This window comes from Jaculus jaculus, chromosome X (genome assembly GCF_020740685.1).
Source record: "Jaculus jaculus isolate mJacJac1 chromosome X, mJacJac1.mat.Y.cur, whole genome shotgun sequence".
Lineage (NCBI taxonomy): Eukaryota > Metazoa > Chordata > Mammalia > Rodentia > Dipodidae > Jaculus > Jaculus jaculus.
The window spans coordinates 152,271,482-152,298,707 of NC_059125.1; the positions used below are offsets into that span (position 1 = coordinate 152,271,482).

General features: G+C 42.1%; 1 protein-coding gene across 2 annotated transcripts in view; it reads left to right on the forward strand.

Moving 5' to 3' along the window:
• The window catches only part of Tktl1 (transketolase like 1), a 52,728-nt gene that overhangs the window by 19,265 nt on the left and 6,237 nt on the right, over window positions 1-27,226 (forward strand). For both annotated transcript variants that reach the window (XM_004672103.2, XM_004672104.2), the window contains exons 7-10: window positions 5,071-5,235; window positions 9,647-9,803; window positions 11,466-11,596; window positions 16,572-16,655. In XM_004672103.2, the coding sequence (XP_004672160.1) occupies window positions 5,071-5,235; window positions 9,647-9,803; window positions 11,466-11,596; window positions 16,572-16,655 (537 nt within the window). The remainder of the gene's footprint in view (window positions 1-5,070; window positions 5,236-9,646; window positions 9,804-11,465; window positions 11,597-16,571; window positions 16,656-27,226) is intronic.

The following is a 27,226-nucleotide window of genomic DNA, read 5'->3' on the forward strand; positions in this document are numbered from 1 at the left end:
TGAAGATAAGTTTAATGTCTCTTACTAGTTTGATTTTCATATTTTGGGTGAGTTGTTGGTGTTTTGGAGACAGGGTTTCACTGTAGACTAAACTTGAACTTAATATTTCTACTTCTTATATGGCTGGGATTACGCTTGACTTTTATTCTTTGCCCTCATACTGACCTAGACTGAACTTTCTTACTGATCAGTTGCTGTCATTAACACTTTTTTTGTTTTCTTTTTAAAATTTTTATTATTTATTTGAGAGAGAGGAAGAGAAAGACAGACAGACAAAGAATGGGCATGCCAATGCCTCCAGCCACTGCAAATGAATTCCAGACACATGTGCCACCTTGTGCATCTGACTTATGTGGGTACTTGTGAATTGAACCTGGGTCCTTAGGCTTTGCAGTCAAGTGCCTTTACCACTAAGCCATCTCTCCAGCCCAACTTCCTGGTTTTATTTTATTTATGAGAGAGAGAGAATGGGTGCACCAGGGCCTTCAGCCACTGCAAACGAATTCCAGATACATGTGCCACCTTGTGCATCTGGCTTATGTGGGTTCTAGGAAGTCAAACTTGGGTCCTCACACTTTACAGGCAAGTGCCTTCACTTCTAAGCCATCTGTCCAGCCCAACATCTGGTTTTATATGGCTGTTTCTTGCTTTCTAACTTTAGTTTCTGACCTGACACTGTACACATCATTGTGTGTCTGCTCCAAGAATGGTGACCTGGGTGGCTGATCTTTTGAACTTACTCTTTGGGTTACACAAGAAAGCAGTTCAGTTCCTCAAGAACCTTTTTTTTTTTTTTTCAAGGTAGGGTCTTACTCTAGCCCAGGCTGACCTGGAATTCACTATGTAGTCTCAGGGTGGCCTCAAACTCATGGCAGTCCTCCTACCTTTGCCTCCTGAGTACTGGGATTAAAGGCGTGCACCACCATACCTGGCTAAGAACTTATTTTTTTCTTTTTAAAAACTTTTATTTAGACTTAAATGGAAGAGGGGTCGGAAAGAATGTCAGAGCCACATGTTGGGTCATGACACACAGAGACATTTCCTCCTACCCGAAACTAAAGGCTAACCCCACAATGCACGACCCATATACCCCAACAAGGAGGGTCCCTGTGGAGGGGGGAAGGCAGGGAGGAGGCTAACAATGGTACCAACTTGAATGTATTCACAGACCACAGAAATAATATTAAAAAACTTATCTGGGCTGGGGAGATAGCTTAGAGGTTAAGCGCTTGCCTGTGAAGCCTAAGGACCCTGGTTCAAGGCTTGATTCCCCAGGACTCACATAAACCAGACGCACAAGGTGGCACATGCAATCTAGAGTTCATTTGCAGTGGCTGGAGGCCCTGGCGTGCCCATTCTCTCTCTCTCTCTTCCTCTTTCTCACTCTATCACTCTCAAATAAATAAATAAAAATGAAAAACAAACAAAAAACTTGTGCATGGTAGCACACACCTTTAATCTGAGCACTCGGGAGGCAGAGGTAGGAGGATCTCCGTGAGTTCAAGGGCACCCTGAGACTACATAGTGAATTCCAGGTCAGCCTGAGCTAGAGTAAAACCCTACCTCAAAAAGCAAAACAAACAAAAACCAAAACTTTCATTGGTAACCTCCATACATACACACAATATCATGTTCATAATGGAGGAGGAACAGAAGATATCTTTTAATATATAGGAAGTCAGCCAGGACCCAAAGACAACATAGATGCCACCTTGCCTGCTGTGGCAGGAATAGAACCCATATCTGATTCAGTCTCATCCAGGATGGCTATAAGCAATTCCTCAGCAAGAACAGTCCTGGCTTCTTCCTCAGCTTAGCATACCTGGGTGAGCTCCTGAGTCAGCCCCTTGAGTCAACCAGCCAGTCAAGTCTCTCCCTTACACACCTGGGCCTGAGATGCGACTCATCCTAATTGTATGTTTAATCCATAAATGGGCCTGACATGTATATAACTCTCTTGGACTTTTTTCCATTCTCCTGGCTCAGTCCTCTCTGGTCTCGTAGATGAGGAGGAGCCCTTGGCTTGAGCTCTCATGCTTTGCTTTCCACATGTGCGTATGCCTTCTCTAGAGGCTTTTTTCCTGGGAGATTTCTCTGTGAAAGATTAGCTGCTAGCCCCTGCCAACCTGGCAAGAGGATTAAAGGCATGCCCTACTATGCCCCACTTAATTTATTTATTTACTTAGGAGAGAGGGAGAGAATGGGCATGCCAGGGCCTCCAGCCACTGCAAATGAACTCCAGACTCATGTACCACCTTGTGCATCTGTCTTACATGATTACTGAGGAATTGAACCTGGGTCCTTAGGCTTCATAGGCTAGCATTTCAACCTCTAAGCCACCTCTCCAGCCCACACTTTTTATTAGTATATAAAGAATTGGGTTTAGCTACAGCATTTTTGGCAGTACTGGCAATTGAACTCAGGGCCTTGTGTATGCTAGGCAAGCACTGTCCCACTGAGCTATATATCTGGCCCCTCATTGTGGCTTTTAAATAAATAAATAAATATATAGAGAGAAAGGGCATGCCAGGGCCTCCAGCCACTCCAGATGAACTCCAGATGCATGCGACCCCTTGTGCATCTGGCTTACATGGGTCCTGGAGAGTCAAATCGAGATCCTTTGGCTTTGCAGGCAAATGCCTTAACCCACTAAGCCATCTCTCCAGCCCTCATTGTGGCTTTTTAAAAAATACTTATTCTTTTCGCAAGGGGTAGAGAGAGAGAGAGTGAATATGGTATGCCAAAGCCTCTAGCCACTGCAAATGAAGTCCAGATGCATGCACCACTTTGTGCATCTGGCTTTATGTGGGAACTGGGGAATCCATCCCTTGTCATTAGGCATTGCAGCAAGTACCTTCACTGCTGAGCCATCTCTCCAGCCTCCCATTATGCCTTCTTTAAATGAAAATCATTTTTATTTTTTTATTTTTATTTTTATTTTTTTGGTTTTTTGAGGTAGGGTCTCACTCTAGCCCAGGCTGACCTGGAATTCACTATGGAGTCTCAGGGTGGCCTCAAACTCACGGCGATCCTCCTACCTCTGCCTCCTGAGGGCTGGGATTAAAGGCGTGCGCCACCACGCCCGGCTTTGAAATTCATTTTTAAATTCATGTATGTAATTTATTGTGAGGGGAAAGGCAGGGAAGTATTGGTGTGCCAGGGCCTCTTGCTGCTGAAAACTAACTTGAAGTGTACGTACCATTTTGTGCATTTGGATTTCCATGGGTACTGGAGAATCAAATCCAGGCCAGCAAAGTTTGTAAGCAAGCCCCTTTAACCACTGAACGATCTCCCCAGCACCCAAAATTGAACTTTTAAACTGTCTTTTTTCTCTCCCTCTTTTCCCTTTGTGCTCTCTTCCCACCTCAGCCTCCTGTCTGCACACATTTCCTTATTTAATTCTTTTTTTTGGAGGTAGGGTCTCACTGTAGCCCAGGCTGACCTGGAATTCACTATGTAGTCTCAGGGTGGCCTCAAATTTATGGTGATCCACCTACCGCTGCCTTAAAGGCGTGTGCCACTATACCCGACATCATATTTATTTTTTGGAATAATGCCGCCACATCGCCAGTCAGCATCATTTATAGATCATAAAACTATTTTTAAGAAAAAGTTTCATGGTAGCTTATAATCCCCACATTCAGGAGGCTGAAGCAGGTGGCTCCTCAAGAGTTCCAAGGCCAACCTGGGCTACAATGAGACTCTGCCTTTAAATGCTCAAACACATAAATAAAAGGTTTCTTAGAATGTCTGAAAGAATGAAGACAAATTAAGAGCAAGATTTCTTTTCTGAAATATTTTATTTATTTATTTGTGAGAGAAAGGCAGAGAAAGAGAGGGACTAGACACGCCAGGGACTCCGGCCATTGCAGACTAACTCCAGACGCATGTGCCATGCCCCTTTGTGCATCTGGTCTTATGTGGGTACTAGGGATTCAAACCTGGGTTCTGGCTTTGGAGGAAGCACCTTAACTGCTAAGTCATCTCTCCAGCCTGAAGGCTTTATTTTTAACAGGTTTATTGTTTTATATAATTTGTGTAAAATATAATTCACCCAAGTGGATAGTACATAGCATGTGAAACCCTGGATTCAGTCTGCAGCCCCCAAAGAAAGTAAAGTGTACAAATAAGTGCTTTTTAGCATACTGACAAGGTTGTGTCAGCCATCATCAAAATCAGTTTTATAATGTTTCTATCCAAAAATAAATCCTATACCCAAGCCTGGCATGGTAGCTCATGCCATTAACCCCAGCACTTGGGAGGCTAAGGTAGGAGGACCACTGAGTTCGAGGCCAGCCTGGGCTTACAGAGTGAGTTTCAGGACAGCCTGATTCCATACTGTTCAGCAGTCATTTGCTTTTACTGCCTCTAGTTTCTGGAAGCCACTCATCTGTTTTGATGTCTCTGTGAACTTGCCTTTGGATAGGTCACGAAAATGAGATTGTGTAATCTATGTTCTTTCAAGTAGTACAACTTTTTGAGAGGTTCATGTTACAACATGTACCAGTTCTTCCTTTTTATGGCTGGAAAACCTTTCCTTCTAAGTATAAATCCTGTTTGTCCATTCATTGGTTTGATCAATATTTGGGTGGTTTCTGCTTTCTGGGACTAACACTGCTTTGCATGCTTGTGTGCCAGTTTTGTTGCGTGTGGTACATGCGCATGTTCTTGTGTGTGCTTAGATGCATGTGGAGATCAAGTCAATTGCTCTTCACCTTATTTTTTGAGATGGGGTGGAGGAGGGGTGTCTCAATGAACCTGGAGCTTGCCATTTTGGCCAGACTAACCAGCAAGCCCCCAGGAATCCACCCGTCCTTGCCTTCCTACCTCTGGGATTATGGGTACACACTGCTATCCCTGGCTTTTACATGGATGGTGGGGATCCAAATTCTGGTTTATTGGAGATCAGTCATAATTTGTAGTCTATGGCCATACCGCTCTGAACACATTTGATCTTAAAGCTAAGCAGGGTTTGGGCCTGGTTCGTACTTGAATGGGACAGAACAATTCGTAATTCTAGCAGTTTTCTTCTAAATGTACTTCAGAAAATTTACCACCTGACTCTTGTAGATGTCCACACGGAAGGCATGTGGTTTGGCTCTGGCTAAACTGGGACATGCAAATGACAGAATCATTGTGCTGCATGGTGACACCAAGACCTCTAACTTTGCTGAGGAGTTCAAGAAGGAGCACTCTGAACGTTTCATTGAGTGCTTTGTTGCTGAGCAAAACATGGTGAGTGTGCTGCACTGGTCTCTTGGGTCTCGGCATTAATCAGCAGTTACTCAGTGGACACAGGATGCCCTCCTAGCACATGGCTTTGCTTTCCATTTATAAACTCTTGGGAACTAGAGAAAAAACTCCAAGGAATCAGCAGACAAGTAGTCAGAGAGGAGGTTTCTAGAACTGATAGGAGTATGTTAAGACTGCCTAGCACTCTCTGGGCACCCTGTCTACATAGTGGAGGGCAGCAGCCTGAGCCACCCTAGTACCTCTTTCTGTCCTGTACAGCCCAGTTAGGCAGTCCTAGAGCCCCTCGGGGACATAAGTTGCAGAGCTACCATACATATTTGTCTCTGCACTAAAGCACAGAGCCTAATGCAGATACGCCAATGTTACACTCACTGCAGGCATAAGAATACTGCAATACGAGCCAGCGTGGTATCTCACGCTTTAAATCCAACAGTCAGGAGACAGAGGTAGGAGAATTGCCATGAGTTCAAGGCCAGCCTGGGCTAAAGAATTAAGTTCCAGGTTAGCTTGGGCTACAGTGAATTCCTACCTCAAAAAAAAAATGAAGAGCTGGGCGTGGTGGCGCACGCCTTTAATCCCAGCACTCGGGAGGCAGAGGTAGGAGGATCGCCGTGAGTTCAAGGCCACCCTGAGACTCCATAGTGAACTCCAGGTCAGCCTGAGCCAGAGTGAGACCATACCTTGAAAAACCAAAAAAAAAAAAAAAAAAAAAGAAAGAAAGAAATGAAGAACAAAATAGCGAGCCAGCCTGATGTGGTGATGTACACCTTTAATGCCAATACTTGGGAGACAGAGGTAAGAGGATCACTGCAAGCTCAAGGTCAGTCCAGGACCACAAGTGAGTGACCAGGTCAGTCTTGGCTAGAGTGAGACCTTACCTCAAAAAGAGAGAAAGAAAGAGAGGGAAATACAATAGTAAGCACAAACCTCTACACATAGGAGGTAAAGGCAGAAGGACCAGAAGTTCATGTTCATCCTCTACATAGGGAGTTTGATGTCAGTTTGGGTTACATGAGACCTTGTGTCAAAAAAAATACCAGGGCTGGAGAAATGACTTAGCAGTTAATGTGCTTGCCTGTGAAGCCTAAGGACCCAGGTTCAACTCCCCAGAACCCACGTAAGCCTGATGCACAAGGTGACACATGTACATAATATGGACCAATTCTGTGTCTGTTTCTCATTAAAAAAAGGACTGGGGGAATGGCTTAGCGGTTAAGGCATTTGCCTGTGGAGCCAAAGACCCAGGTTCAATTCCCCAGGACCCATGTTAGCCAGATGCTCAAGGGGACGCACATGTCTGGAGTTCATTTGCAGTGGCTGGAGGCCTTGGTGCACCCATTCTCTGTCTCTCTCTCCCTCCCCCCCTTTCTCTGTTAAATAAATAAATAAAAATAAAATAAAATTTAAAATACCAGGAGCTAGGGAGGTTGCTTTGTAGTTAAAGGTGCTTGCTTATAAAGCCTGCCCATCTGAGTTCAATTCCCCAGTACCCACATAGGGCCAGATGCACAGAGTGGTACATGCATCTGGAGTTTATTTGCAGTGGCAAGAGACCTTGGCACACCCATTCTCTCCACCCATTCTCTCTGCTTGCAAACTAAAAAAAAGAATTTTTAGGACTAGAGTGATGGCTCAGCAGCTAACCCAGGTTTGATTCCCCAGTGCCCCACAGAAAGCCAGATGCACCCAGTGTCACATGTGTCTAGAGTTCATGTGTAGTAGCTGAAGGCCCTGCTGTGCCTATTCTCATATTCTGTTTCATTCCCTCTCTCTCTTTCGCGCACTCTCTGCTTGCACATATTTTTTTTCCCATTTTTTGAGGTAGGGTCTCACTGTAGCCCAGGCTGATCTGGAATTCACTATAGTCTCAGGGTGGCCTCAAACTCACAATGATCCTCCTACCTCTGCCTCCCAAGTGCTAGGATTAAAGGCATGCACCACTATGCCCGGCTTATAAATAAATATTTTTTAAAAAACAAGATTTTTTTTGCTGGTTTTTTTTTTTTTTTTGGCTTTTTCTCCTCTAGGCTGCTTTGGTGTGGTTCCTATGCCACCATCTTAACCGGAAGTCCTAAAAATCAAGAGTTTTTAAACAAAGAATTCCAATAGCTCTAGCACCTTGGGTAAAGCTGCTCTGTTTATCTGTGCCTCCATCTCTGTCCAGAGTAATAACATGCAGGGAGTCTTTTATGTACATGGGCCCCTCTGGAAAGAGAATAAACCCTCCGAATTCCAAAGCTACATGCCAGTGTGCAGTAGGATAACACCTATCTCTTGTCTTTATATTGCAAAGGCTAGAAAGAGCTCTGAGGAGCTAATGATTTTTTTCTAGCCAGAAAACTGACCTAGCAGATCACATGTGAATTCTACAGATACTTGAAACAGACAGTATTTTTTTGTTTTTTTTAATATTTTATTTATTTATTTGATAGATAGATAGAAAGAGGCAGATAGAGAGTAAGAATGGGTGTGCCAGGGTCTCTAGCCACTACAAACAAACTCCAGACACATACACCACTTTGTGCATCTGGCTTATGTGGGAATTGGGAAATAGAACCTGGGTCCTTTGGCTTTGCAGGCAAGAGCCTTAACCACTAAGCCATCTCTCTGGCCCCATTAATGTTTGCTTTTAAATTAGTTGCCAGCATCTAGAAATCAGAAGATCCAAATTTCTAAATTATTTTGAAATTTGGAAAGAGCTGCCAGTGGGACTAGTATTAGCTCATGATGCCATTTGTTTGAAGTCAAGCAGCGGCTTTGTTGAGATGGGCACTCAGCCAACTCTCATGGGTTACTGTGACCTGCCAGCCTGCTTATTTTTTTATACTACCCTGACCTCACCAGTGCTGGATTTAGGCATTCCTGTTCACTAATAGGTCATCATTATTGTAAAAAGCTTGAAAAGGAATTGGAAACCCCTGACTTGGCAGAGTCTGTCATCTTATTTGAATTCTAAACTAAGTGCTGACATGATTTTTTTTTAAAGATTTTATTTATTTATATGAGAGAGAGAGGCAGAGAGAGAGAGAGAGAATGAGCACGCCTGGGCCTCCAGCCACTGCAGATGAACTCCAGATGTGTACGCCCCCTTGTGCATCTGGCTAACGTGGGTCCTGGGGACTCGAGCCTCGAACCGGGGTCCTTAGGCTTCACAGGCAAGTGCTTTAACTGCTAAGCCATCTCTCCAGCCCTGATTTCTTTTTGGTATTTTAAGGAGGGGTCTTGTGTAGCCCAGGACTTGGCCCTATTCTTACTATATAGCCAAAGATGACCTTAACCTCCTGTATCCACCTTCCAAGTACTAGGACCGTAGATTTGTGTTACCACATCCAGCTATCAGAGGTAAGAGGATTGCTGTGAGTTCAAGGCCACCCTGAGACTGCATAGTGAATTCCAGGTCAGCCTGAGCTAGAGGAAGACCCTACCTTGAAAAGCCAAAAAAATAATAATAAGAGGTGCACAATCCAACACCCCTAGTGAGGCAGGAGGACCTATCCTGTGGAAACATCACAGGAAACTATAACAGGCTGTGTCTTGAGGGCTGACTTGTGCTGACTGCTACTGAGATGAGAGGGCAAGTGAGATATCACTCAAGGTCAGGAAACCTCTTATAATTTTTATATTTTTATTTACTTGCAAGCAGAGAGAGAAGGGAAACAGAAAATGGGTATACCAGGCACCAGTGCCTCCAGCCACTGCAAACGAACTCCAGATGCATGCACCCCCTTATGTATCTGTCTTACGTGGGTCCTGGAGAATTGAACCTGGGTCCTTTGGCTTCACAGGCAAATGCTGTAACCACTAAGCAATCCCTCCAGCCCCGTGAAGTCTCTTACAAAAAGCTTGTGTCTTTGATGTTCTTCATGGGGATGGCAGCCTAGACGAAGTAGACTGAGAAGGAAGTGGAAAATGAGAAAGTGGGAGCAGTAACTATAGATGACTTAGAGACGTTTTCTGTAAAAATAGACAAACCTCTGGAAGAACAAAGTGAAATGGGAGAGTAGAGATATAAGGGATTGATGGAGTTGGGTGGTAATAGGATAATTCAAGAGGCATGGAGAGATTGTTTAGTGGGGAGTTATGATAGGATTTGGAGACACCACCTAGAGTAAAAGAAAGTGGTGCACAGTGGGCAGGCCATCCTCAGGAGGGAGGATCAGGCTAGTGGCACAGGTTGGGGCTGGGAATGGGCATGGAGGTGGGTGCTAGTATATTTCTTCAACTCTTGGTCCACAGGAGGTATGAGGTAAGGGCATACTTGAGAGGGGAAGGGCAGGTTAGAGGAAGAGCCCAGAAAAAACAAGGAAGGGTTGTCATGGGCCCAGTGAGGTCTAACCTGAGGAGACCAAGCCAGGGGCCTGCTCATCCATGGTCTTTGTTCTTTGTGTTGTAGGTGAGTGTGGCACTGGGCTGTGCCGCTCGTGATCGGACCATTGCTTTTGCGTGCACATTTGCTGCTTTCTTCACCCGAACATTTGATCAGATCCGCATGGGAGCAAGTTCCCAAATCAACATCAACCTTATTGGTTTCCATTGTGGTGTATCTGTTGGTATGCATTCTCATTACCATCATTTTGATCACTTTCACTTGCACCTTGCATTGTCTTACTGTTCTCTGAAGTTTAGTCAAGATTTTTTTTTTAAGTCCTGTCATTGTTTTAGATGTTTCAGATACTCTGGGTACCATTCTTTGAGACATATCTCTTGTGGGCACTGAGAAATATTTGTCTTGAGGCCGCTTAATTGTTATGTACTGGATATGAATAGGCACAACATAAGATCCCAAAATTATTTTCTGCAATCTTCAGTCACAGGCTAACTGGGATAAGCAGTGCAGGTGGGTAGAGGGAAGGAAGAGGGGAAGGATTCTGTGCAGCTGGACACCCACTCAGATGAAAGGTGGGCTAGGACCACTATGGCACCTTTGTATTTTGTGCAGGAATAGGATTCAGAGAAATATTCTGATGGAAACTCCATTCTAGGAACAACAACCAGCCAGAGAGGATTAGAAGTACACAGCAGGAAATGGGGAACCCTAAGACAGGAATGAATTAAGATAGGAGTTAACAATAAGGTGGAAAGCAGAGGGGCAGCCCTGAGAGTCTAGAAAAAGAAGTAAAGAGCTGTGTAAAACAGCAGAAAGCAAGAATCCAGGCATCTCACTTGGGAACTTTCAGGGAGTCTGTTCACAAATTGCAGAAATTACATGGGGAAGATAAGTGAGTTAACAGCCTGGTGGTAGGACAGGTCATTTAAGTTGTGATGACTTCTATTTGCTGCTAGAGTGCTGCTGGTAGGCATTAGGAAGCCATCTAGGTGACTCCCTGAGAGAAGAAAAATGGATGAGAAGTCTCTGGGTAGAACTGAGAGTCAGGACAGCTAGGTGAGTGGAGCCAGGGCACAGGTGGCTGGCTGGCCCAGGGGAAGGTACAGCTGACAGCCAAGGCATCCCAGGCTCAGCAGCACTGTGAGCTGGGGTAGACAGGGTGAAGAGCCGGAGACAGGACCCAGAGCTTTCCTCCAGAGTGGCCTCAATGTTTATTGGCAGTTCAAGGCAGCTGCAGGGACAAGTGCTTCTAGATCAACGCGGAAAGGAGCTAGGCTTCTGAAATGTGACAATCATAGGCAAGACGGTGTACACAGGGACTGTCCTCTTCCCATCCCTCTGTATGTACCTTGTGATTTCTCTGCATTGATACCTGAAAGGACCCTTAATTACAACCGCATTCTAGGGTGTCCCAAAGGTACATTACAAGATAATTGAAAAGCCTAGTAAAATGAGTAATACTCCTTAACCTGGGAACTCCATTATCTTGAAAGAGAGAAGGTAGAATAGAAACAGGAAGAAAAAGCCTTAGGGGACCCTCCTAAGGCAAGGAGGACAGAGTCGGATGTTTGCTAGGGCTGTGATAAGGCCAATCATGTTCAAGAAAGAGCATTGAGTCAACTTGGACAGTAATACTGAGTGGTCAAGCGATGGGGCTCAGATTATTGTTCTAAAAGGTCATTTGCTAACCTAACGCATGTAGATATGTGAAAGCTCAAGGGAAATTGTAATGAATTTTAGCAACTGTTGGACCATTTTTAGGACTCTGCTGCAGTTTTAGTGTAGCCTGTAACAATGAGGATTTTTCTTCTCAAGAAGGTGGGTGGGTTCCTGCTGGGGTTGTGCTTGTTGTTCTTTGTTTGATTTTGAGCTGTGGCTTTCTCAGGTGATGACAGCTCCTATCATATGGCTCTAGAAGACCTGGCCATGTTCCGAGCAATTCCCAACTGCACTATTTTCTATCCAAGTGATGCCATCTCCACAGAACATGCTGTTTATTTGGCTTCTGATACCAAGGTATATTTAAGGGGTTACCAGGCCAGACAGAAAGTTCTTCTGGGCTCTGCTGCAAGTTTTGGACTGATAAGATGATTTTCTTACATTTTAGCATAAAAGTTAATATCCGAAGTTGGGTGTGATGGTCCATGCCTTGAATCCCAGCACTCAGAGGCTAAGATAGGAGGATAGATACGAGTTCTAGGCCAGCTTGGGCTATAGAGTGAGACCCTGCTTCAAAAATAAAAAAGTTAAGTATTTATTATAGAAAATTTTGGTGATGGGGCTAGGGGTGTAGCTTAGGTGATGAGAGTTTTTGCCTACCATGCATTAGGCCCTGGGTTTAATCCATACCACCACATACACTAGGTGGGAAGAAACACCCCAGTAATCCCAGCACCCAAGAGATTAAAAAGTTCAAGGCCAGCCCAGGATACATGAGATCCTGTCTCAACAAAACCAAGAACCACACAGAAAATTTAGTGATAAAATTATTTTTAAAAAATAGAGATGAGGGAATTACCATGGGATATTTTTTATAATCATGGAAAATGTTTAAAATTTAAAAATTAAAAATAGAGACTTCTGCTGGGCATGGTGGCACATGCCTTTAATCCCAGAACTTGGGAGGCAGAGATAGGAGGATCACCATGAGTTCGAAGCTACCCTGAGACTGCATAGTGAATTCCAGGTCAGTCTGGGCCAGAGTGAGACCCTACCTGGAAAAAAAAATGATTTTAAAAGTAAATAAGAGGGCTGTCTGTCTGTTGCTCTCAAACAAATAAATAAAATACAAAAGAGCTTTTTAAAAAAATTAAAAAATAAGTAAGAGTTGGAGAGATGACTTAGTGATTAAGGTGCTTCATAGCAAAGCCTAAGAACTCAGGCTTGATTCCCCAGGACTCATGTAAGCCAGATGCACAAGGTGGCTCATGTGTCTGGAGTTCATTTGCAATGGCTGGAGGCCCTGGTGTGCCCATTCTCCCTTCCTCCCTCCCTCCCTCTCTCTGTCTCTCTCTCTGACTGACTGTCTTTTTCCTATCTCAAATAAATAAAATAAAATAAAATATAAAATAAAAAGTAAATAAATAGTTGGGTATGGTAGCACACACCTTTAATCCCGGCACTCGGGAGGCAGAGGTAGGAAGATGACTATGAGTTCGAGGCCACCCTGAGACTACATAGTGAATTCCAGGTCAGCCTGGTCTACAGTGAGACCCTACCTCGAAAAAACAAACAAACAAACAAAAAAGTCACATGCATCTGGCATTCATTTACAGCAGGCAAGAAGCCCTGGTGTGCCCAATATATACATATATGTACAAATAAAAAAACGTATTTTTATTGGGCTGGAGAGATGGCTTAGCGGTTAAGGCACCTGTCTGCGAAGCCTAAGGATCCAGGTTTGATTCCCCATTACCCACATAAGCCAGATGCATAAGGTGACACATGTGTCTGGAGTTCATTTGCAGTGGTTAGAGGACCTGATGCACCCATTTTCTTTCCCCCCTCTCATCTCCTTCTCTCTAATGAATAAAATTTTAAAACTTCAAAAATAAATTTTTCTGGAGCTGGAGAGAGGGCTCAGTTTAGGTACTTGCCTGCAATGCCTAATGACTCAGGTTCTATTTCTCAGTTCCCACATAAAGCCAGATGCACAAAATGGTACATGCATCTGGAGCTCATTTGCAGTGGCTGGAGACCCTGGCTCACCCATTCTCCACACCTCCCCCTCTTTCTCTCTCTCCCTCTCCCTCCCTCCCTCCCTCTCTCTCTTCATCTGTCTCTGCTTATAAATCAACAAATAAAATACAAAAATTTCTTTCAAATAAAAACAATTCCATTTCTTTTCAAGCAGAAAGGAGTGGGCAAGAGAGAATGGATGTGCTAAGGCCTCATACTGCATATGAACTTCAGATGCATGCACCACATTGTGTATCTAACTTTACATGGGTACTAGGGAATCAAACCCAGACCAACATCAGGCTTTGCAAAGCAAGTACCTTTACCTGCTGTGCCACCTCCCCAACCCCCTAAAAATGAGTAGATTAATTTATAGCCTTGACAGCAAGTGACTTATACAAGAACACATTGGTGTTATAAAACACTCAAGTAAAAGCCCAGAATACTGATAAATATGCTTGAAGATTATGTGTTCCATGCCAGCCTGGGCTACATGGCAAGATCTTGTCTCCAAAATCGAGAGAGAGAGAGAGAGAGAGAGGGAGAGAGAGAGAGAGAGAGAGAGAGAGAGATTGAAATGATACAGAGTCAAACAACCTGTCTCAGTCAGATCTTTGGGCAAGAAATGGCACTGTGGGTATTCTAAACAGGAAGAGGTTGAACAAAGTGTGGTTACTGAGTCATGAGTAGAGTCACAGACTACAAAGAGTTTACCCACCAGAGGATGCCATTTTGGAAGCCACCAGTGGGTCTGTGGGATTTAAAACACATCCTGTAGACAGGAGGGGAAAAAATGACTGCTACTGGGCTGGAGAGATGGCACTTGCCTGCAAAACTTAAGGACCCAGGTTCAATTCCCCAGGACCCACATAAGCTGGGAGCACAAGGTGGCACATATATCTGGAGTTGGTTTGCAGTGTCTAGAAGCCCTGGCGTGCCAATTCTCTCCCTCTCCCTCCCTCCCTCTCCTCCCTAATAAATAGTGAAAAAAATACTTACTTTAAAAAAAAGGATGAGGCTAGGTATAGTGGTGCCTGCCTTTAATCCCAGCACTCTGGAGGCAGAGTTAGGAGGATCACCGTGAACTTAAGGCCACCCTGAGACTACATAGTGAATTCCAGATCAACCTAGGCTAGAGTGAGACCCTACCTCGAAAAAACAGAAGAAAAAAAGATGACCACTACAGTTGACACCACTGCCTCTTGAAATCCGGAAAGCTACAGAAGGGGACAAAAGGCATGATTGCAGACAAACTCCAGACTACCAGACTGTACTGTACTGTCAAAAATTTCTCAGGAGCTGAAGAGATAGCTCAGAGAATAAGTGTGCTTCCTCTGCAACATGACGGCCTAAGAGTGCCTGAAACTTCATGAGTTTGAATCTCCATATTCCACATAGTTGGCTGGGTATAGCTTCATATGCCTGTAACCCAAGTCCTGCAAAGGGGAGCAAAGACCAGGGAATCACCCAAGATCATGAAAGACAGCAAGTTCTGGTATCACTAAGAGACTGGCTCAAGTAAAAATAGGTGGGGAAAAAAGCAGTGGAGCTAGAGTAGGAAACACAATGTTAGGCCATGGCCACTGCACACTAGTGTTACAAGGGCATGTACATGTGTACACCACATTACACACACAAGCAAAAATAAATACCTCAAAGAGTGGCTTTCGCTTCACCTGCCTGAGACCTCATACAAGGGCATCAGGTCAAATTTTTGTCCAGAGCCCAGCTGCAAGGCACCTGGGAACTGAGGGTTATCTTTCCAGCCTCTTCAGCTGGCCTTCACCGTTGCCCCTGCTGCACAAATAGCTTGGGAACACCGAGGGCAGATCATGCAAGCTCCTTGGGCATTTATAGCACATATGTATAGACAGGCATCTTTGATTGTTCTTATAAGTAGGTACAGGTTTATACATACTGTTCTGTAGTTGGGGTGTAGTTTTTTACTTGTTGTGGGTTTCTTTTTTTTTCTTTTTCTTAATGCTGGGAATGGAACTTAGGGCCTTTCATAAGCTAGACAAGTGCTCTGCCATAGAGTCGCATGCCCATATACATATACATACATACATTCATTCGTGTGTGTGTGTGTGTGTGTGTGTGTATGTATGTATGTGTACATATATATATATATATATATATATATATATATATATATATATATATATATATATATATATATATATACACACACACACATATGGTTATATAGTGTCACACTCTAGCCCAGGCTGACCTGGAATTCACTCTGCATTCTCAGGGTGGCCTTGAACTCATGACAATCCTCCTACCTCTGCCTCCTGAGTGCTGGGATTAAAGGTATGTGCCACCATGCCGGGCTTAGCAAATACTTTTAACTAGACATATGAGTATTCATTTATACTTATGAATATTTATATGTGCAAGTTGAAAATAAAGCTTTATTTACACCTCTTCAATAGAAAAAGAGTGAGTCATTTTGTATTTGGATTTTTAAGGTCTTTCTAAACCTGGATCCTTTGGCTTTGCAAGCAAATGCCTTAACTCCTAAGCTATCTCTTCAGACCCATAATTAATTTTTAAAATATTTTATTTTTATTTATTTGACAGAGAAAGAGGGGGAGAGAGAGAGAATGGGTGCACCAGTGCCTCCAGCCACTGTGCAGCTGGCTAACATAGGTCCTGGGGAATTAAACCTGGATCCTTTGGCTTTGCAGGCAAAGGCCTTAACCGCTAAGCCATCCCTTCAGCCCCATAATTCATTGTTTAATGTTATGTTCTGTACTTTGTAGTCAACAGAGGTCAGTATCTCTGCCCTGAACTTATGTTCCACTGAGACAGGACAAGTCAGTGTGATACGGGAAATCTCCTAAATCAGTAAATGGGACAGCATGGAAAACTTGTCATTGAGGACATCCACCAAGGTCCTTTAGGATTTTGACTGGCTCAGTAGTACAGTTAGACATGTGACTGTTCACTGGGGGTTGTAGGTGCTCATGCCTCACTGTAGATACACACCCTTTGTTGTTTGTATGGAGGGCTGTTCACTCCTCTCCCTCACTTATCGATGCTCTATTTGTTGGAAATTTATAGCTTGGTTTTCCTTTTTTTTATTTTTTTCTGTTTACTTATTTAATTGAGAGCAAGAGAGAGAGAGAGAGAATGGGCACACCAGGGCCTCCACAGCCACTGCATCTGGCTAACGTGGGTCCTGGGGAATCGAGCCTTGAACCGGGGTCGTTAGGCTTCACAAGCAAACGCTTAACCACTAAGCCATCTCTCCAGACCCTGTAGCTTAGCTTTCTAAGTGTGGTTCTCATTTGCATTTACACTGTAGGGAATGTGCTTCATTCGCACCAGCCAAGCAGAAACTTCAGTTATTTACGCCAGACAAGAAACCTTCCAGATTGGAAAGGCCAAGGTAAGGGCTTAAGTTCTCCTCTCCACTGTTGTACAGTATCCATTTTCCATTTACATGAAAAGACCTGTTTTACATTTTTTGGTGTGTGTGATATGAATGTGTGTGTATGATGTATGCATGTGTGTGCAGATACACATTCCCCATGCACATGTGTGGAGGCCAGAGGTGAACATTTGGTATCCTCCTCTATAAATTTTGGCTGTGATACTTCCTTGACAAGGTCTCTCACTGAATCTAGGGCTGCTGCTGTTCGGTTGGACATGCTGACTAGTGAGCCATAGTAATTATCCCATCTCCACCCCGTAGTGCTGAGTTTACGGGCATATGTGGTCATACCTGGATCTTCACTTGTACTCTAAGAATCACACCTGAGTCCTCATGCTTGCCCAGCAAGTGCTCCGACCACAGACCCATCTCCCCAGTGCCAAGAGAACTGTCTCAAACCTTGCATGCAATCCTTTCATGTTTTTTTCTTTACAAAATCAGTTGTAACATTTGCCTTCTCAATCTGTACTTTTCTGCAGATGGTCTCTTGAAATTTTTGTGGTTTATGTTGTAAGATAGCCTCGTTACAACTACACACTTCCCTCAAGCTTGAAAACATCCTGCATCAGCCTCCCAAATGTGGGAGATTATAGGAGTGTTGCAGGACACAAGTTTGTTTTGTTTTGATTTTTGTTTTGTTTTTGGTTTTTTGAGGTAGGGTCTCACTCTAGTATAGGCTGATGTGGAAGTCACTCTGTAGTCCCAGGCTGGCCTTGAACTCACAGCCATCCTACCTCTGCCTCCCGAGTGCTAGGATTAAAGGCATGTGCTGCCACACCTGGCAGCACACAGGTTTTGTTGAACTCTTAAAAGTAAAAGCACCTTGCAGGCACTTCAGCATCTGCCTGTTACTTTTTCACAGTCTTGAGGTAAGCACAATAATAGAAACCAGTTTAAATGAATAAGAGGTTCAGATTTTACAGATCTTAGGCCAAGCAGAGAGGAGAAGCATCTTGCTGCTGGAGAAGCTGTCGCTCTGAGATTGATTTTGTGTATGAGGCATAGTCAGTCACAGGCCTGCAGGTAAAAGTTGCCACTGCTGAGCATTTCCTATCTGTAGAGTTCTCACTAAAGCCTTGGGAAAGCTCAGATTATCAGCCTTGGTTATGGAGCTCCTGAGCACCAAGGCTAGGATTCAAGCCCAGCCTCTCTTGAGTCTGCACACCAGGCTGTCCACCTGCTCTGCCTGCCTACCTGTTGGAACCATATGTGAGGGAAGCCTGAAAAATCTGTATAGAAAGTTGGCCAATGTGCTTACCACCTGGTGTGAATTTTAAAATATATATATATTTATTTATTTAATTAATTTAGCAAGAGAGAGGCAGATAAGAGAGAATGGGTACGCCAGGGCGTCCAGCCTTTGTGAACAAATTCCAGGCACATGCTCCAATCTTGTGCAGCTGGCTTACTTATGTGCATCATGGAGAACCAAACCTGGGTCCTTTGGCTTTGCAGGCAAGCGCCTTAACCACTAAGCTATCTCTCTAGCCCCCATCACCTAGCATAGACTTGATGGATATTTGGGACATATATCTTCTGCCTTTTTTTCAAACATACATGTACATTTTACTTTTATATTTATGTTGTGTAGACAAGTTATTTGTCCTAATTTCATCTAATAAACAGTTTAAAGTGCCATCAGTAATTTTCTTAACCACATGGTACTAACAATGACTCTTGAAGGGCCATCATGTAATGTCCAACTTGGATATGAAAGGGAATTGTAGGTGCTTGTACTCAGAAAAATTGTCTCTGGAATATACCACTATTTATGTAAAGCATTCATTTCTAGAATAGTATACCTTATGTCATTAACTGGAAACCAGCACCAAAGGGAAATGGTATTGTGTTTCCCTCAACATTATAGGTTCTGCCATTTTCTGACCTGCCACACTTAGACTCAGAGCTAACATCTGATTTATGTAGAGGCAGGATGTCTTAGCATTCATGATTTTCAGAGCTTACTTGGTGGAGTCAGGAGAATCAGGAATTTAAAATCAGCCTAGGCTATATTTCAAAATAAAAACACAAGGAAAAAGGATCTGAATTAAAGCATGTGGGTAATTGAAGGACTGTGGATAAGCACTTGTTTTTGTAGATGTGTGTGTGTTTCTAGAAACTGAACCATGGCCTTGTACATGCTATGCCATTAATGATTCTTTTTTCGAGGTATGGGCCTCACTCTGGTCCAGGCTGACCTGAAATTAACTATGTAGTCTCAGGGTGGCCTTGAACGCAAGGCAATCTGCCTACCTCTGCCTCCCAAGTGCTTGGATTAAAGGCCTGTGCCACCATGTCTGGCTTGATTTTTTTTTTTTTTTTTGCAGTGCCAGAGATCAAACTCAGAGCTTTGCACATGCTAAACAAGTACTATACCACTAGGATTGTAACCCAGTCTTTCATTTTTTTTTTCCTTTTTTAAAATTTTTTAAATTTTTTTATTAACAACTTCCATGATTATAAAAAATCCCCCATAATGATACCTCCCAGTCTTTCATTTTTTTTAAAAAAATTATTTTTAAAATAATTTTTATTGACAACTTCCATAATTATAAATTAAACAATATCCCATGGAAATTCCCTCCCCCCACTTTCCCCTTTGAAACTGTATTCTCCATCATATCCCCTCCTCCTCTCAATCAGTTTCTCTTTTATTTTGGTGTCATGATCTTTTCTTCCTATTATAATGGTCTTGTATAGGTAGTGTCAGGCACTGTGAGGTCATGGATATCCAGGCCATTTTGTGTCTGGAGGAGCACGTTGTAAGGAGTCCTACCCTTCCTTAGGCTCTTCCGTTCTTTCCACCACCTTTCCCACAATGGACCCTAAGCCATGGAAGGTATGATGGAGATATTGCATTGCTGAGCACTCCTGTAACTTCTCAGCACCATGGTGCCTCCTGAGTCATCCCAAGGTCAATGCCATCTGAAAAGAGAAGGTTCTCTAGCCATAAATGAGAGTAGCATTAATATAAGGGTATGAGTATTAAGAGAAGTGCTTACCGGGCAGTTTGGTGAGCATAGCATATACTTTTAGCCAGACAGCAGCAGATGTTACACCCCTAGTGCTCATGACTACCCTTGTTGCAGGTTTTCAGTATCAGGGATATATTCCCTCCCATGGAGCAGGCTTCCAGTCCAATTAGAGGGCTGTTGGTTTCCACCATGACAGACATGCCAGTGTTGCACCTTTTGGCTCATTTGGCCTGGTTGACAAAATATAAGTCTTGAAGTGTCCACTGTTCTGTATTTTCACTGGTGATTTCTCTTTCTCCCATTGAACTTCATGCAGAATGGCTTCTTCCAGCTTTCTGTCAGCTGGTCTACATGGAGGAGGTTTTCAGCTCAGCTCCAGCAGGGTTTCTCAGTGACCTTGCAGCCCAAGTATGTGGAGTCTTCAGCAATAGGGTCTGACCATCTATTCCTGGTGGGAAGCCAAGGGCCTTGGCAATTGCCTGTAATGTTTGGGGGCATCAGGGATATCCCTGTCCAACAACTCACTGGAAGATATCCCATCACCAGTGCTGAAAATTTTCTAGTGACAATCTATGGCTCCTATGTGTTCCATTGTCCAAAAAAATAGGATTCTGTATGACTTACTTGTATCCTCTTAGATTTTGATTGGCCCTTCCTCCACCTTTCCTTACTCAATCTCTTCCCCTGACCTCACTTAGACATTTTCACCCTCATTAATCTGTTCTTTATTTACATATATACAATACCATCCTATTAGGTCCCCCCCCCTTCCCTTTTTCAATTACCTTTATATCTGCTTTCTAGCTTACTGGCCTATGCTAATGAGTTTTCTTCCTACTTACACAGAAGTCCAGTTATTTGTAGCTAGGATCCACATATGAGAGAGAACATGTGATGTTTGGTTTTCTGAGCCTGGGTTACCTCACTTAGTATAATCCTTCCCAGTTCCACCCATTTTCCTGTAAATTTCATAATTTCATTTTTCTTTACCCTCAGTAGAACTCCATTGTATAAATGTGCCACATCTTCATTATCCACTCATCAGTTGAGGGACATCTAGGCTGGTTCAATTTCCTAGCTATTTTGAATAGAACTGCAATAAACATGGTTGAGCAAGTGTCTCTAAGGTAGTGAGACAAGTCCTTAGGAGTGCCTAGGAGTGCTATAGCTGGGTCATATGGGAGGTCTATTTTTAGCTGTCTCAGGAATCTCCACACTCATTTCCACAATGGCTGGACCAGATTGCATTCCCACCAACAGTGTACAAGAGCTCCTTTTACAGCATCCTTGCCAGCATTTATGGTCATTTGTTTTCATGATGGTAGCCAATCTGACAGGAGTGAGATGGAATCTCAACGTAGTTTTAATCTGCATTTCTCTGATGACTAGGGATGTAGAACTTTTTTTTAGATGTTTATATTCCATCCGTATTTCTTCTTTTGAGATCTCTCTATTTAGTTCCCTGTTGTTTGGGGTTTTTTTTTTTTGTTGTTGTTGTTGTTTTTTTACTTTTTCAAGGTAGGGCCTCATGTTAGCCCAGGCTAACCTGGAATTAACTATGTAGTCTCAGGGTAGCCTTGAACTCATGGTGATCCTCCTGCCTCTGTCTCCTGAGGGCTGGGATTAAAGATGTGCGCCACCATACCCGGCTCCATTTTTTAATTAGGTTGTTTTGATTTCTTATAATTTAATTTTTTGAGTTCTTTGTATATCCTAGATATTAATCCTCTATCACATGTATAGCTGGCAAAGATTTTTTTCCCATTCTGTAGGTTGCCTCTTTGCTCTATTCACTGTGTCTTTTCCCATACAAAAGGCTTGCAATTTTATTAGATCCCAATGATTAATCTGTGGTTTTAGTCCCGGAGCAGTTGGGGCTGTATTCAGAAAGTTGCCAAGACCACTAAGTTGAAGGGTTGCCCCTACTTTTTCCTCTAGCAGTTTCAGAGTTTCGGGTCTGATATTAAGGTCTTTGATTCATTTGGACTTAATTATTGTGCATGGAAAGAGATAAGGATCTATTTTCATCCTTCTACAGATACGTACCCAGTTTTCCCAGAACCATTTGCTGAAGAGGCTATCTTTTCGCCAACTAATATTTTTGGCATTTTTTGTCAAAGATAAGGTGGCTATAGTTTCCTGGACTTAAATCTGGGTCCTCTATGCTGTTTCCATTGATCTACATGTCTGCTTTTGTGCCAATAACATGCTGTATTTATTACTGTGGCTGTGTAGTATAAGTTAAAATCAGGTATGGTGATACCACCAGCCTTATTTTTGTTGCTCAAATTGTTTTAGATATTCAAGGTTTTTTGTGCTTCCAAATGAATTTTTGGATTGCTTTTTCTTTTTGCATGAAGAATGCCATTGGAATTTTCACGGGGATTACATTAAAGGTGCAGATTGCTTTGGGTAAGATTGCAATTTTCACAATACTGATTCTTCGGATCCAAGAACAAGGGATGTCTTTCCATTTCCTACTATCTTCTGCAGTTTCTTGCTTGAGTGTTTTAAAGTTTTCATTGTAGAGATCCTTCATTTCTTGGTTAGGTTTATTCCAAGGTACTTTATTTTTTAAATTTTATTTATTTATTTTTATAATTAACTTATTTTTTATTAACAACTTCCATGATTGTAAACAGTATCCTATGGTAATGCCCTCCCTCCCCCCACTTTCCCCTTTTAAACTCCCCTCTCCTTCATATCCCCTCCCCATCACAATCAGTCTCTCTTTTATTTTGATGTCATGATCTTTTTCCTCCTATTATGATGGTCTTGTGTAGGTAGCGTCAGACACTGTGAGGTCATGGATATCCAGGCCATTTTGTGTCTGGAGGATCATGTTGTAAGAAGTCCTACCCTTCCTTTGGCCATTACATTTCTTTCCACCAACTCTTCCACAATGGACCTTGAGCCTTGGAAGGTGTGATAGAGATATTGCAGTGCTGAGCACTCCTCTGTCACTTCTTCTCAGCACCATGATGCCTTCTGAGTCATCCCAAGGTCACTGCCATCTGAAAAGAGAAGGTGAGCCAGGTGTGGTGGTGCACGCCTTTAATCCAGCACTCAGGAGGCAGAGGTAGGTGGATCACTGTGAGTTCGAGGTCACTCTGAGACTCCATAGTGAATTCCAGGTCAGCCTGGGCCAGAGTGAGACCCTACCTTGGAAAAAAAAATTTAATGAAAAGAGAAGGTTCTCTACCAAAAGTGAAAGTAGCATTAATATATGGGTATGAACATTAAGAGAAGTGCTTACTGGGCAGTTGATGAGCATAGTATGTACATTTTTCCAGACATCAGCAGATGTTACACCCCTAGGGCTCATGACTACCCCTGTTGTACGTTTTCAGTATCAGGGATGTATTCCCTCCCATGGAGCAGACCTCAAGTCAAATTAGAGGGCAGTTGGTTTCCACCATGACAGATGTGCCACTATTGCACCCTTTGGCTCATTTGGCCTGGCTGGCAAAATATAACACTTGTATTGTCCACCGTTGAGTATCTTCATTGGTGATTTCTCTCTCTCCCATTGAACTGCATGCAGAGTGGGTTCTTCCAGCTTTCTGTCTGCTGGTCTACATGGAGGAGGTTTTCAGCTCAGCTCTAGCAGGGTTTCTCAGTGACCTTATAGCCCAAGTATGTGGAGTCTTCGGCAATAGGGTCTTACCATCTACTCCTGGTGAGAAACCAAGGGCCTTGGTAATGCCCTGTAATATTTTGGAGGCATCAAGGACCCCCCCTGGCCAACCACTCACTGGAAGGTATCCTATCCCTGGCACTGAAATTTCTCTAGTAATTATCTATGGTTTCTGAATGTTCCATTGTCCAAAAAAAGTAGGTTTCCATATGATTGATTTATATCTTCTTAGATTTTGATTAGCCCTCCCTCCACCTTTCCTTCACTCAATCTCTTTCCCTGACCTTACTTAGGCCTTTTCACCCCCATTAATCTATTCTTCTATTCACATATGTACAATACCATCCTATTACCCCCCTCCCTTCCTTTCTATTCCCTTTATATCTCTTTTCTAGCTTACTGGAGTTTGCTACTGAGTTTTCTTCCTACTTACACAGAAGTCCAATCATCTGTAGCTAGGATCCACATATGAGAGAGAACATGTGACACTTGGCTTTCTGGGACTGGGTTACCTCACTTATTATAATCCTTTCCAGATCTATCCATTTTCCTGCAAATTTCATAACCTCATTTTTCTTTACCACTGAATGAACTCCATTGTATAAATGTGCCACATCTTCATTATCTACTCATCAGTTGAGGGACATCTAGGCCGGTTCCATTTCCCAGCTGTTGTGAATAGAGCAGCAATAAACATGGTTGAGCACATACTTCTAAGGAAATGAGATGAGTCCTTAGGATATATGCCTAGGAGTGCTATAGCTGGGTCATATGGTAGATCTATTTTTAGCTGTCTCAGGAATCTCCACACTCATTTCTACAATGGCTGGACCAGATTGCATTCCCACCAACAGTGTACAAGAGCTCCTTTTTACAGCATCCTTTCCAGCATTTATGGTCATTTGTTTTCATGATGGTAGTCATTCTGATAGGAGCGAGATGGAATCTCAATGTAGTTTTAATCTGTATTTCCCTGATGACTAGGAATGTTGAACATTTTTATAGATGTTTATATGCCATCTGCATTTCTTCCTTTGAGAACTCTCTATTTAGTTCCATAGCCCATTTTTAATTAGGTTGTTTGATTTCTTACTATTTAATTTTTTTGAGTTCTTTGTATATCCTGGATCTTAATCCTCTACCAGATGTATAGCTGGCAAAGATTTTCTCCCATTCTGTAGGTTGCCTCTTTGCTTTATTCACAGTGTCCTTTTCCATACAAAATCTTTGTAATTTCATGATGTTCTAGCAGTTAACCTTTGGTTGTATTGCCTGAGTAGTTGGGGTTGTATTCAGCAAGTCTTTGCCAAGACCAATATGTTGAAGGGTTTCCCCTACTTTTCCTCTAGCAGTTTCAGATTTTCACGTCTGATATTAAGGTCTTTAATCCATTTGGACTTAATTCTTGTGCATGGAGAGAAAGAAGGATTTATTTTCATCCTTCTACAGATACATATCCAGTTGTCCCAGCAGCATTTGCTGAAGAGGCTGTCGTTTTTTCCAATGAGTATTTTTGGCATTTTTGTCAAATATCAGGTGGTTATAGCTACCCAGACTTACATCTGGGTCCACTATTCTATTCCATTGATCTACATGTCTGCTTTTGTGCCAGTACCGTGCTGGTTTTGTTACTATGGCTGTGTAGTATAGGTTAAAATCAGATATGGTGATACCATCAGTCTTATTTTTATTGCTCAGTATGGTTTTAGAAAATCGAAATGTTTTGTTCTTCCAAGTGACTTTTTGGATTGATTTTTCTATTTGCTTGAAGAATGCCATTGGAATTTTCATGGGGATTGCATTAAATGTGTAGATTGCTTTGGGTAAGATTGCCATTTTCACAGTATTGATTCTTCTGATCCAAGAACAAGGGATGTCTTTCTATTTCCTAATTTCTTCTGCAATTTCTTGCTTGAGTGTTTTAACGTTTTCATTGTAGAGATCCTTCACATCTTTGGTTGGGTTTATTCCAAGGTACTTTGTTTTTTCTGTTGTTGTTTGTTTTGTTTTGTTTTGTTTTTATGCAATTGTGAATGGGAGTGATTCTCTGATTTCATCCTCTGTGTGTTTGTTAGTATATATGAAGGCTACTGATTTCTGTGTATTTATTTTGTATCCTGCTATGTGGCTGTAGGTTTTTATCAGCTCTAACAGTTTGCTGGTAGAGTCTTTAGGGTCCTTTATGTATAGTATCATATCATCTACAAATAATGATAACTTGATATCTTCCTTTCCAATTTGAATCCCTTTTATGTGTGTCTCTTGCCTTATTGCTATGTCTAAGACTTCTAGTACTATATTAACTAAAAGTGTGGATACCCTTGTCTTTTTCCTGGTTTTAGTGGAAAAGCTTCAAGTTTTTCTCCATTTAGTATTATGTTGGCTATAGGATTGTCATAAATAGCCTTTATTATGGTGAGATATGTTCCTTCTATTTCCAGTCTCTGTAGGACTTTTATCATGAAGGGATGTTGGATTTTGTCAAATGCTTTTTCTGCATCTAATGAGATGATCATGCAATTTTTGTCCTTCAGTCCATTAATACAATATATTACAGTTATCAATTTGCATATATTGAACCATCCCTGAATCTCTGGGATAAAGTGTACTTGGTCGAGATGAATGATCTTTCTGATATATTCTTGTATTCTGTTTGCCAATATTTTGTTGAGAATTTTTGTATCAATGTTCATGAGGGAGATTGGTTTGTAATTTTCTTCTTTTGTTGTTCTATCTTTGCCTGGTTTTGGTATCAGGGTGATGCTGGCTTAGTAGAAGGAGTTAGGTAGGATTCCTTCTTTTTTCTATTTTATGGAAAAGTTTAAGAAGCATTGGTGTAACTTCTTCCATAAAGGTCTGGTAAAAATTCACCAATGAATCCATCTGGGCCTGGACTTTTTTTAGTTGGGAGATTTTTGATAACCCCTTGGATCTCCATACTTGTTATAGGTCTATTTAAGTGGTTAATCTCATCTTGATTTAATTTAGGTAGGTCATATAAGTCAAGGAATTCATCTATTTCTTTTACCTTTTCAAGTTTAGTTGAATATATGTTCTTACAGTAAATCTGTATGAGAACCAACTCTTTGTTTCATTGATTCTTTGGATTTCTTTTTTTTTTGGTTTCTATTTCATTAATTTCTGCCCTAATTTTTATTATTTCTTCCCATGTACTAATTTTTGGTTTGCCTTGTTCTTATTTTTCCAAGGCTTTAAGGGAAGCATTAAGTTGTTTACTTGAGACCTTTCTAATTTCTTTTTTTTTTTTTTCTTGGTTATTCGAAGTAGGGTCTTACTCTAGCCCAGGCTGACCGGAATTCACTATGTAGTCTCAGGGTGGCCTTGAGCTCCTGGTGATCCTCCTACCTCTGCCTCCCAAGCGCTGGGATTAAAGGTGTGCACCACCATGCCCAGCTAAGACCTTTCTAATTTCTTTTTTTAATATATTTTTTGGCTTTTTTAAAATTTTTATTAGCATTTTCCATGATTATAAAAAAAATCCCACAGAAATTCTCTAATTTCTTAATATAGGCACTTAAAGCTATAAATTTCCCTCCTAGGACTGCCTTCATTGTGTCTCAAAGGTTTTGCTATGTTGTGTTCTCATTATCATTTGAGTCTATGAATTTTTTGATCTACTTCTTGATTTCTTCGTTGACCCATACATCATTTAGTAGTGTATTGTTTAGTTTTCATAATTTTGTGTATGCGCTATAGCTTTTCTTGCTACTGATTTGAAGTTTGATCCCATTGTGATCAGATAGAGTGTAAGGAATTATATCAATTTTCCTGTATTTGTTAAGATTTGTTTTGTGTCCTAATATATGCTCTATTTTAGAGAATGTTCCATGTGCTGCTGAAAAGAATGTGTATTCTGCAGCATTTGGATGAAATGTTCTGTAGATATCTGTTAG